Source organism: Corythoichthys intestinalis, chromosome 16, assembly GCF_030265065.1.
Source record: "Corythoichthys intestinalis isolate RoL2023-P3 chromosome 16, ASM3026506v1, whole genome shotgun sequence".
NCBI classification, from domain to species: Eukaryota; Metazoa; Chordata; class Actinopteri; order Syngnathiformes; family Syngnathidae; genus Corythoichthys; species Corythoichthys intestinalis.
This window is the reverse complement of record NC_080410.1, coordinates 26,317,680-26,330,189: the sequence shown is the minus strand read 5'-3', so window position 1 is coordinate 26,330,189 and position 12,510 is coordinate 26,317,680. Positions and strand designations below refer to the sequence as shown.

At 38.5% G+C, this 12,510-nt stretch overlaps 1 protein-coding gene across 3 annotated transcripts; it reads right to left on the bottom strand.

Moving 5' to 3' along the window:
• Positions 1 to 3,928: 3,928 nt before the first annotated feature.
• On the bottom strand, positions 3,929 to 12,008 carry cdr2a (cerebellar degeneration-related protein 2a). Of its 3 annotated transcripts, none has more exons than XM_057817163.1 (7): positions 11,777 to 12,008; positions 9,138 to 9,250; positions 8,870 to 9,018; positions 8,640 to 8,807; positions 6,212 to 6,535; positions 5,740 to 5,947; positions 3,929 to 4,665 (listed from the first exon to the last, which is right to left on the bottom strand). In XM_057817163.1, exons 1-7 carry the CDS (start codon positions 11,853 to 11,855, stop codon positions 4,435 to 4,437), a joined length of 1,272 nt encoding a protein of 423 aa, XP_057673146.1. In that variant the 5' UTR covers positions 11,856 to 12,008; the 3' UTR covers positions 3,929 to 4,434. The 3 variants fall into 3 exon arrangements, with proteins under 3 accessions (XP_057673146.1, XP_057673147.1, XP_057673148.1); XM_057817164.1 differs by having other exon boundaries at positions 5,740 to 5,944; XM_057817165.1 differs by having other exon boundaries at positions 6,212 to 6,514.
• Between the last annotated feature and the right edge of the window lie 502 nt (positions 12,009 to 12,510).

The window sequence follows — 12,510 nt, the reverse complement described above, 5'->3', positions numbered from 1 at the left end:
GCTAATAACATGTCATTTAGTGTTATCTGGCAAATTATCTCACTTTTGAATGGATGTAAAAGATCCAAGCTGGACATAAATGGAGTTAGTGACATAATTTGCCGGATGACACTTTCTATTCTATTCTATTCTATTCTATTCTATTCTATTCTATTCTATTCTATTCTATTCTATTCTATTCTATTCCACAACATGAGCATTCAGTGAGGCCCATGATTGTGTCATTTCATTAATTATGACGGTTTTATGACAGTGTTATGACACCGCTGTGAAATAACGTGTTACCTATTAACCCAAATAAATCAACAAATAAGCCGCACTGGACGATAAGCCGCAGGATTCAAAATGAAGGAAAAAAGTAGCGACTTATAGTCTGAAAATTACGGTACTTGGTAGCACAACCTTTAGACAAAATAACTGTGAAAACCGCTTCTGGTATCCATCAATGAGATTCTTATAATGCTCTACTGGAATTTTAGACCATTCTTCTTTGGCCAATTGCTCCAGGTCTCTGAGATTTGAAGGGTGCCTTCTCCAAACTACCATTTTCAGATCTCTCCACAGATGTCCTATGGGATTCAGGTCTGGACTCCTTTCTGGCCACTTTAGAAGTTTCCAGTGCTTTCTTTTAAACCATCTTCTAGTGTTTCTTGAAGAGTGTTTTGGGTCATTGTCCTGCTTGATGACCCATGACTTCTGAGGGAGACCCAGCTTTCTCACACTGGGCCCTACATTATGCTGCTAAGTTTGTTGGTAGTCTTGAGACTTCATAATGCCATGCACACAGTCAAGCAGTCCAGTGTCAGAGGTAGCAAAACAACCCCAAAACATCAGGGATCCTCCGCCACGTTTGACTGTGGGGACCGTGTTATTTTCCTTGTTTTTTTCCCTGTAAACTCTATGTTGATGCCTTTTGATGAGGATTTTTGGTTTTCTCTGGTAAGTTTAGGGAAACTCCAGCCTGGCTTTTTTATGTCTCTGGGTCAGAAGTGGGGTCTTCCTTGGTGTCCTACCATAGGGTCCCTTTTCATTCAGACGCTGACGGATAGTACGGGTTGAGACTGTTGTACCCTCGGACTGCAAGACAGCTTGAACTTGTTTGGATGTTACTCGAGGTTCTTTATCCACCATCCGCACAATCTTTCGTTGAAATCTCCTGTCAATTTTTCTTTTCCGGCCACGTCTAGGGAGGTTAGGCACAGTGCCATGGGCTTTACACTTATAGATGACACTGCGCACGGTAGACACAGGAACATTCAGGTCTTTGGAGATGGACTTGTAGCCTTGAGATTGCCCATGCTTCCTCACAATTTTGCTTCTCAAGTCCTCAGACAGTTCATCATTCAGCATCACAGATTTTTCAAAGGGTGCCAATACTTTTGTCCGGCCCATTTTTGGAGTTTTGTGTAAAATGATAATGATTTAATTTTTTTCCCCATTCTCTTTTGTATTTTTTCATTGCAAGCAAAATAAATGAAGACATTACTACCAAATCATTTGTAATTGCAATCATTTTCTGGGAAAAATTTAACATTATCTGACAGAATTGCAGGGGTGCCAATACTTTTGGCCAGCACTGTAGGTTAATTGCAATTTGACCATTAATTTTGATTGTAGTTTTTATTTAAAAATACAGAATTGTCATTTGAGCAAAGATTTTATTACTAATTTAGTTTTAGTTTTAAATTAAATGCAACTATAGATCAACTCAGGGGTATTTAAAAAAAAAAAAAAAAAAAAAAATCCAAATTAAAAAAATAAATAAATAAAAAAAATTTGATGGTTGAAATTTAATTTTTTTTCCCCAAATGTATTTCCATATCTTTCACAAATTGCATTTTATCATGACGTTTTGTTCACTGATTAACAGTTAACTTTTTAAATCAATTGTAATCAAATATCACTTAACTTTAATTAATTTGACACATGGACGAGTTTACCACTGCACAATGCAGGAGGTGCAGGAAGTCACTCATAGCAGGGGGTGCTGGAGATCTTGTTTGTTTTCCCATCCAAAAACAGCCGTTTTGGTCCAAATTTGTCATGCCGCACTCCATACAAGGCATGCACAATGGCAGTACACAGACATGCTGGATAGTTTACGTACTACTACCAGGCTACTACAAAGACAGCATTGTATTTCACCTTTCGTGTGTGTTGGAGTTTTGTATTGGAAATAAAAGTGCCTGTGTATTATAATGTAAATCCCCACCACTAGATGGCACAATGACACAAAAATATTTGAAAACTAAAAAGGTCCAACAAGCCTCGGTTTAAAGCACCCTTTTCAAAAAACTCAAATAAATTGCACACGAATTTCCAACCGCGCTCTGTATTTTTGCGCCATGTTGACACCTCCTTTGTCAACTTTTCCGTTCCAATAGCGCCCATTATTCAACGTGACCTGGTTGCAAGCCAGGTGTCAGGTGGTGACCATGTTGTTATTACAAAAATACACTTAACACTAAAAAAAAAAAAAAAAAAAAAAGATCGACCAAAAATTTTTCTCCCCAACACCAGGGGGTGCTAAAACACCCTCACCTATGGGGCGCCGTTTGTAAAGCAGCAGATGCTCAAAATTACGACAACATTTTCTCACATTTAGCACCACACAATGTTTAAAACGTGGTGTGAAATTTTTTGAGTCACTTTTTTTTTTGCACATTTACAATATTATTTAGCAACTTAAAGATTTATTTTTAAATAAGAAGTTTTTGACCTGATTGTTGAAATCCAAAACTAAATATTTAATTTAAATCTTAAATTTATATCCTATATCCTAAATGGTGAATCTGGAAATGGTTGGAACTAAATATTTAGCGTAATATGCTAATTCACATGACCGGAGACCGGAAGTAACAAAATAAAAGCTGGTGGAGCAGCTGTCTGTTAACGTTGGTTGAAAATGAATAAAACCTACTCAACGGTGGCAGTCTGCTCTTGGACATGAGTCATTGTGATAATCACAATATATAGGTAAAATACATATTTAGGAGAAATTATTTAAAGAGTATTTTGTGTGCTCCAGCTTTTATTTTGTTACTTCCTGTCTCCAGTCATGTGAATTTGCATATTAAGCTAAATATCTATTTCCGACCGTTTCCTGATTTAACATTTAAGATATATGATATAAGTTTAAGATTTAAATAAAATATTTAGTTCTGGATTCAAACAATCAGGTCAAAAACTTCTTATCTAAAAATAAATATTTAAGTTGCTAAATAATGTAAATGTGCACAAAAAAAAAGTGGCTCAAAAAAAAAATGGCTCTAAAAATTTCACACCATTTTAAACACTGTGTGGCGCTAAATGTAAGCAAATGTTGCCGTAATTTTGAGCATTTGCTTCTTTACAAACGGCGCCCCATACTCAGCACCCCTCTTCCCGCGCCACTGGCTCCATGAGTGACTTGTGTGTTTTGATACAACATATGCCCTTCTCTTGGTTAATGAAGTGTCAATAAAAACTGCCCATCATTATTGTATTTAAAAAAAACAAAAACAAAAAAACAGCACTTTAATTTGCTCTGCAGTTGTGATTTGACGATTTTAATAATAATAATAATAATAATAATAATAATAATGATCACTAATTTCTGGTCTGTTTTTTTTTTTTTTTTTTATACTGCCCCTTATAGCTCTTATAGTATTCTGTAATTGCCTTAAACGTTCTATACTCTTTCTCACTTTTATTTTCTAAATGTTTTACATGATTGTACGGCGACCTTGAGTGCCAGAAAGGCGCCTTCAAATATATATATCTATTGGATTATTTTATAAATGTATATATATATTTTTTTTTGGGGCGAACCCTTTTTTCATGTTTTTCCTACAGTGCGTCTAAAGAGGGCGCCTTTGTCCTGCAAAAAAAGTGATATCTCTCCTGTATAACATACTTAAAAAATGGACAAGAAGGTGTGATAAGCCTTTTATTTACAGTACATTTGTGATGATAATCACAAGCGTCATCATTTCATTCCAATCACTCCTAACTGAGCAACAAAACTTAAATATGTCCAAAAATAAATAAAAGTGCAAAGCGCTCATTTGTCGTCTTTCCAAAGTCTCAGTGTGCAAAATTAATACGCTAATGATCACAATCAGCCGACAGTTTTTCATCCTATTACAACATTCCAAGATTTATTTGCACGTAAGTCACACATGCGAGCTTTAACTGTTACGCATGCGTCTAATACCTGCAGATTAGCAGCTACACATTGAAACGCTTTTTAACGTCAACACTAGTAGTGGCGAAGCCAATTTTGCAAAAATTAAATAAAACCTCAAAACTGACTGCCGCAAAATGAATTGGACGTTCATTGCCGTCAATGGCAGTGAGTGAGTCAATACTGTTAATATTTCAAGTAAAATAAAAAAATAAATAAAAAAATCAGTGCCGACAGAATAAAGCGAAGTTACATTTGAAACGATACAATCACACGGCAGAAGCGTCCCTGACAAGCTTGTTGTCATGCAGGTCTTCTTTAGTCTTCTGGATGCAGGTGAAGATCTCCTTGAAGAGGATTTTGTACTCAGGCTCTTCTGGCACCAGCGTGCATTCTCGTGGACGGCTGCTGGCAGACGGGCTGCGTGGCGTTTGGACGGATTTGTGGGTGAGCCCCACGTTTGCCTGCTGACATCTCTGGAGCAGTGCATCATATTTCACCTGCAAAAATAAAATCTTTAGGTAAATCCTTAACCTTCTTTCATTTTTAAGCATTCATTTAACTGATTTGTTGCCACTGACACCGCTAGACGTCCAATTTATTTTGACTAATTATGCTTTTTTTAAAGTTTTAAACGCCTTACTGTCCCACCAAATTATTTTTAAACAAGAATAAAGTACTGTAGTAGAAAAATGCTTGGCTTTATTAAATGCTTCTGTTACCTTCCTTGGCTTTGGCTCTTGGAGTGACATGTGGAAATTACAAACTGCTCAGGATCACTTTTAACAAGTGGCGTTTATTGCAGCGAACACTACACGTCCGACTGCCTCGAACATCGCCACACACATTAATTCCAGCGCGCGCTTCCTTATTCCCCCGCCCGCGCAACGTGCACAGAGCCTATCTGTTCCAAGGCAGCACTTCATTGAGTGAGTCTACTCAAATCCTCTCACTTGCACACAATGAGCTGCCACAGCAACTGTTTAACAAGTTAAACGATGACTGACGCATGCGACGCTTTTGAAGCGTGTGACTCTGGCAAGATCAAACACAAACATCTGTCAACATCGTTAACTTCATTAAGCAACTCCAGTGCACTGGCACTGCCTGCCTGGGGGACAAAGAGCAGGGAGGGAGGGAGAGAAAGTGAGACTAAGCGATCTGCTCGGGATAGCTCATACGTATTTTTTTTTTTTAATGAAAAAAATCCACGATGGACTGAGGGCACGAAGTTTGAAGCGCGAGGTAGCGAGGGATCACTGTATGAAACAAAAGGCATGCAGCTATTTGGCCTGTAATCCATATATAAGCCGCACTTGACTATAAGCCATAGGGTTCAGAATGATGGGAAAAAGTAGCAGTTTATAGTCTGAAAATTACGGTGATTCTGATTGGGACCAGGAGTCACATGTGGACATCACATTTTAGCCACACCGAATGTTAGTATTCTGGATGACATGACCCGAAATGGATTTTTATGAGATTTTTTTTTTTATTACCAAAAATAGTCACTTATCCTATAAAGGCTAAATGGTTTTAACAATTAGAGATGTACAAAGGTTTATTGTTCAAACCTGCAGTGCGCTGTACTGTGCATCCACCTCATTCAGCAGCAAGATACCCCTCCGCTTTACCACCTCCGCTCGCCGCACGCACATCTGCTCGTGATCATCATCAGCGTACTTCTGGTCAACCTCCTCCAACTCAGCGGGATCCACTTCGGCTTTGTCGTCTGAGGTGAAGAATATCGTGTCAGGGAGAAGTAGTTGGACAGGTTTCCTGCTTCAGATAAGATCAGAGTGGAAGAAAAAAAATCAATGTTGCATGCCTTGTTCTGCTATAATTCTGTTTTCTTCTCTCGTGGTAAGGTATACACCGTGGAAGTGCAAATACAAAAAAAAAAAAAAAAAGTGCATGGAATGTGATATCTCTTCAGTCCAAACGTGATACCCATCTCCTGCATGCGCTAGTCTTCTAAATTCTGGTGTAATGTTTTGTTGTAATGCTTTCTGCTCAGGTGTTTTGTTCCATACTTTCCATGCTAACCTCTTAGCGCAGTCGGAGCGCCACAGGAGCCTGAGCTGCTCCACCTGGACCTCCAGCTCCGCCTGCCTGTCCCGACAACCAGCCAGCATGACAAGCCGGCTTTCCAAGCTTCGCTTGTCCTCGGCCGTCAGCTGGCTCTCGCTTTCCGCCGCCTCCCGACGACTTTTCTCTGCGGCTAATTGATTGGTGAGAGTTCGGACGGAGCCGAGAAGGGCCTCGTGCTCGTCTTCTGGGTCTCGATCGTAGATGCATTTCTGCGGTGACCACAATCCCTCTATTTGTCGACTATCGTTGAGTACACATCTGAGCAGAGACAAAATAGGTCTGGAATATTGAGGACCGGGAAAGCTAAAATTAAATAAACATATAAAAAATTAAATCAGGGTGTACCCTGCCTCCTGCCCATTGTTAGCTGAGATAGGCTCCAGCCCCCCCATGACCCTTGTGAGGATAAGTGGTTCAGCAGATGAATGAATAAATGATTAAATGTGTCATTAAATATAATATTTTCAGAATTTATTAATAGTATGTATTTACATTTATATTTCAATGTTTAATATTCTCAATATTGTGTCAGCATTTAATTATATTTTTATTTAAGTTTCAGGGACAGAGGTCCCTACAGTGGACAGCTATTAAAAGTTGACACCTAAAACCATTAACCTGTATAAGCTAAATGAAGTGACTATTTTTGGTCAGTAAAAAGAACAAATATTAGCAATTATTATTATATATACATATATTTTTCAAATAATAAATATTGTCTATTATTTTTATATATCCACTCATCCATCCATCCATCCATCCATCCATCCATCCATCCATCCATCCATCTGCCGCTTAATCTGCTATTTTTATATAATTATCCACAAATATATGGCGGAAAACACTCAGGTGACTTGAAGTTCCGCTCTGAGACCCCCAATTTGGCCAAATTTCAAAATTGTCCCATATGCCTGTGTGATACATCATTGAAAAGCTTAAAATCTCAATTTTCTGGGGGAAGAAAAGTTTTTTAACAAGAGGGCATTTAAAAAAACAACAACCTCAACTTGAGGTGAGAGCATGAGAGAGAATAATTAAAGACAGCATGATTTTAACGAGATATCATGTACTTACCTTGTTTCGATCTGAAAACACAGTGTAGCATGTCTCACCGAGTGTCAAGACACAGCTGTGAATGGCCACAGTCAGACTTTTTGGGGATTTTATGGGTGAAACCCAGTAATATAACAAGGGTCGCAATGCAGAAATCGCACACATCAAGGAGTGGTCGAGATTTTCTTTTTCAAATATTTACCATTTAAAACTTTTTTTTTTCTCAATTTTTCTCTGTTTGGATTGATTATTTATCTAAAATATCGGGGAAAATGCGACAGTAACAAAAGAAATAGAATTAAGCGATAGTTATGAGGTACATATCCGTGACCTATTTAGAGACACTATTTTTTTCGTTGTGACACAACTTGTCTAAAAGTTTAAAAATATGCGAGTGAATAATTTTATAAAGTCTTTTTTTTTTTTAACTAGATATTAGACATCAATTCATTATTCTAAGCTAAAAATGATAGACATTTTGAATAAATGTAATTGCTAACCTTTTTATGGCTGGGTTGAAACAAAAGCCGCTGCGCGGTGTCTGTAAACGAGGGTCCCCAGGGTAATACGGATAAATTAAAAATAGTTCGGGGCTTAATGCGCCATGAAACTGCTATGTCAGTACATAGACATATTGTTCTATCAAACACAACAGTTCTTTTGGCTTAAAATACAGCAGTTTATTATAAAGAGGGATGCAAGAGCAGAAACTGCTTTTTCAGCCTTGTCTGTGTTTTCCGCCACATACATTAGTACAATGTCAATAAAAGCTAAAATTAATTACAGTACATTAAAATGAATAATAACAGAAATACACCCTGGTTACGGCCCCCATAACATTCTAAAGGAGTTTTTTTCTTTTATATTATTTAAGTCATTGCATGCCATTGACGGTACTAGACGTCCAATCCATTTTGACTGAGGGGGTGTATCTCCTATTCAAAATATGGAATGGACGTCTAGCGCCGTCAATGGTAGATAATGAGTTAATTGAGTCATGGGTAAAAAAACAAAAAAGTCATAATTCGTGCATGTAAGTTTTAATAATTTCGTTTTTATATTTATCATTATACGTATATTTTTTTATTTAAATCTAAATTTACTTATTTAATGTTTTTTTTTTTAATCTTTTTTAATTTTGGCACTCTTGCTCAGCCCTTTAAACTCAGATTAAACTCATTCAAACAGATACAATTATTTATTAATAAAATATATAAAAGTGGAATAAAAAATACATGTTGACAGAAATAAAAAAAATAAAATGAAATAAGCAAATGTTGAAATAAATAATCATTTAAATAAAAATTGAAATCAAGGAAGGTATAACTACCTGTCATGCCTCAAGTTGTACAGCTCTTTAAGACAAGAAACACTATGTGCGGTGAGGTTGCGTCGTTTTTCTTGTTTGTTTCGCTCTGACTGGGTTGACGTCAGTGCTTCCAGTTGATTTTGAAGACCCTCCACATGCATTTGAAGCCCGTCTATGGACTCTGTCAAACTGAAAAGAAATACACAATGAACAATGAGTAGTGTTCATTTGATAAAACAAATTTTAGTCACCTGTTGATCTTCTTCTGCGCCAGGCGTTCATCCTGCACCAATTTCTTATTGGCTTGCTCCAGATCCCTGGTGGACACATCCAGTTGCTCATAAACTTTGGTGTGCTGGTCGTTCATGTGACGCAACAGCTCCACTTGCTTGGCCAGATACTGACGCGGACAAAACAGGAAAGAGGTTTTGTTCACCATGTCCAAAACTGAACACGTCATCCCCACGGAAGACTTCCTCACCCACTTCCTGCGAGTGTGTTTATGTGTGTGTGTGTCACCTCTATTTCCAGCAGCTGTTCTTGGTTGGTGGAGTAAATCTGCTGCAGCGCCTGCTCCAGCTCGCGGTTGCGGTCCAGAAGGGATTTGCCCAGCTCGGCGGCCAAATGGAGATCTGTCCCAAACACGGGAGAACACTCTTGAACCCTGGGTCATATATGTCTGACCCCTGCTCCAGATACAAATCTGCCTACCATCAGTCTGTACACTGATTAGGTCACCTAGATACAACTAATGCTATATATTAAATCCTTCGTTAGGATTACAATGTTCAGAATATAGCGACTGTGATGTAATCATAAGAAGCAATACCGAAAAACAAGAACATGATTTAACAATAGTGTTTTTCGTATTTTGATTGATTTTTAATGCCACTCTATATCATTTCGCATTGAATCTAAGAACACCACAATTTTTAGATTGCAAACCTTTTTATTTAATCATGTTTCACTGCAATTGATGGCGATAGACTTCCAATCCATTTTGACTGGGTCGCTAGTGTCAACCCTCCCAGTCAAGATGAATTGGACATCTATCGCCCTCAGTGGCAGCTAATGTGTTAAGCGCTTTTCTACTAGATAGACTCGCAGGGGTTTTCAACCCAGTCCTCAAGGCACACTGTGGGTCCTGGTTTTTGTTCCAGCCGATCCAGCAGAGACAGTTGAACCAATGAGGCTTCTGCTAAAACAAGCCACACCTGACTGCAATCAACTGATTGCACTTGTAAAACACCAGATTGGGGAAAAAGTGTTGTCATCTTGTTTGGTAAGAATGAAATCCTGCACCCACAGTGTGCCTTAGTGGAATAGGTTGGGAACCCCTGAGATAGAGGACGGTATAGATAGAGTTTGCCTTATGTGGTGGTGGTGGGCGGAGCATAAATGTTGATGACCCCAAAACGCCATGTCAGCAATATAATTAACTTACAAGATATATGCTGAATAGTAGCTTAGCCCATGCGCGAACATACAGGCATCCCAGCTGTTTGAGAGTGCGCGGTTTTCTGTTTTACCTAGCAGAGAAGTACACGCCGCATCCTTTTAGACTGAATATGCAAGCAAGGAATATTTATAATAATACGTTGAAAATGAGTATTTTTTTTCCCCCATCATTTTTTAGGGGAATTCTTAAATTAGGCTGCTTAGGACAGCTATGCTTTTGGCCAAGATCGTCGTTCATTAAAAAATGGTACACCTGGTGGTGGCTCTGTTGTACAATTAACGTCTTTAGTGGCGCAAAGTGAAACTCCGCTCACCATTTTGGCAGTGCTCTCAAGCGTTTCATGGTCCACATCTTCAATCCTTTGTTCTTGCTCACAAATTATTGTTGCTTTTTAAAGCTTAGGTTTGGAAAAAAAAATACATATATCCGTCTTGCCTCTTGTGTTCTCAGGTGTTTTTTTAGGGCTAAGGAAAGCAAATGATCATCTCTAAGGTGCTAGGCACATGATCTGTTTGAAAAATAATTTTGACCCGAGGCGTTACCGGGGGAGGGTGGGAGTGGGGGGGTACAATGCCCACCCACGGACACGCTCTGCCCACCCAAAGACAACTAGATGTAGTACTAACTGCACTCTGGGCACCGCATATGGTATCCCATTCATATAGTACTGATGTGTTCTAAGTTTTAACCTTTGCGTCGTTACCTCCTCTTTTACCTTCAAAAAAATGAAATGAAATATTGATTTTGTTCCTAGGGGGCGCTACACACAGTTACGCATATTTTTTTTATTATTATTATTATTGTTATTATTATTTTTTTACATTTTATCAAAGTTTTCACCAGTGTTCACCTGGCTGTTGAGTTTGGTGAGTTTTGAAGCATTCTGAGGGGGTCAAAGTAGGGCTCAAAGCGTCGGCGGGACAAAGAATGACTGCTACGGGGCGCTAAATAGTGTATTTGGAATTTGTCTTTACACGGTATCAAAGATTGCACCTGTGATCTGCCTGCCGATTTTGGTGCATTTTGAAGCATTCTAAAGGCGTCAAATTGAGCTCAAAGGGGCTGTGGAACAAAGAAAAACTATAATAATAATAATAATAAAACCGAGGAACTGCAATAGGTTAACTAAAAAAAAAACATTGTCACTTGCATGTCCATACTGTTCAGTTATGGATGTGTTCTAAGTCAAATAAAATCAAATCGACTTTTATTTGTGTAGACCAAATCACAACAACAGTTACCACAAGGAGAAAACAAAACATGTTTTAAGGTCCAGTAGCCCTACGCTGGATTTCGACCTATTTGAGCATTGTAGCTTTTTTTTTTTTTTTTTTTTTTGGCCCCCCCCCCCCCCCCCCCCCCCCCCCCCCAGGTAAGACTAATGCCCACCCACACCTGGCATCACCACTGTTTTGACCCATTATAGAAAATAAAAAAACTGTTCATTTCATTCATTTTTGTTGTTTGTTTTATTGCTTTACAAAATTTATAGACAACATTTTACTGGCAAAGTCTTAATTTTAAATTCATACAGTATATTGGAAAGTCAAATACATGCAATTAAATTTTACCCCCCCCCCCAATCTCCGCATATGGAGGAAGGTACATTACACACCTGTGTATCCACTTTTTGTGAAAATTTCCAAAGTAAAACGTGCTCAAGTTGGGAAACTATTGCGTTCTGGGCAGCAGCTCTTACCGTGCTCGAGGTTCCGTTGAGCGCACCACGCATCTTCATTTTGGTCGAAGTCGTCTTCCACAATCCCCTCAGTTAGCATTTTTAGGAGCCAGCGCCGTCGCACCTGACGAGAATAAAAGTGTTGTTGCCAATGTGACAACTGCTTACTTTCGCTCCCCGCCCTTTAGCTGCCAAACTCCACTGCCGCTACATCCGCCCCTTGTTTTGATGGCAGCCACGTGGCACGTCGCGAGAAAACAACAACCGCCGCCAGGTGGCAGCCAAGAAAAAAGCACTTCAAAACTTCGCTCTTAAGCATTTTTTTACATTTCATTTTGTGTCACGGTAGCGTAGTACGCTGTAGAAGTGACATCATAATATATTTTCAAAAATTAAAAACACTTTGTATGTTTTTATGTTTTACGGTCCAACAAGAAGCATTTAAAATGGTCAGTATTTTAATCATAACTAGAATATAAATCATTTACAAAGTAAAAATAAATATGAGACGTTCGTAGCAAACATGTTTTTCGTTTTTGGTATTAATTAGCACAGATATAAAATGTAAAAGGTTAGATGTTTTGGTGTAAGTAACTAGCGGCCATCTTCTGTTTACTACGTTGGAAGTATGGCCACTAAATGAGTGGTTTTCTCCACTAAAATACACTTAACTTGCTGAATTATTGAAGGATTCCCAGATAGCAGACCGACGTTGAAAAGATGTTGGATCAACATTCCGCCGTCGATCTTATATC

What these genes read in the sequence shown, in the direction of transcription:
- cdr2a (XM_057817163.1), bottom strand. Translation starts at nt 11,855, where the DNA reads ATGCTAACTGAGGGGATTGTGGAAGACGACTTCGACCAAAATGAAGAT. An exon ending in TCAACGGAACCTCGAGCACG is followed by an intron (nt 9,251 to 11,776) that starts GTAAGAGCTGCT and finishes TGTTTGGGACAG; the next exon opens with ATCTCCATTTGGCCGCCGAG. An exon ending in TACAACTTGAGGCATGACAG is followed by an intron (nt 6,536 to 8,639) that starts GTAGTTATACCT and finishes TCAATATTCCAG; the next exon opens with ACCTATTTTGTCTCTGCTCA.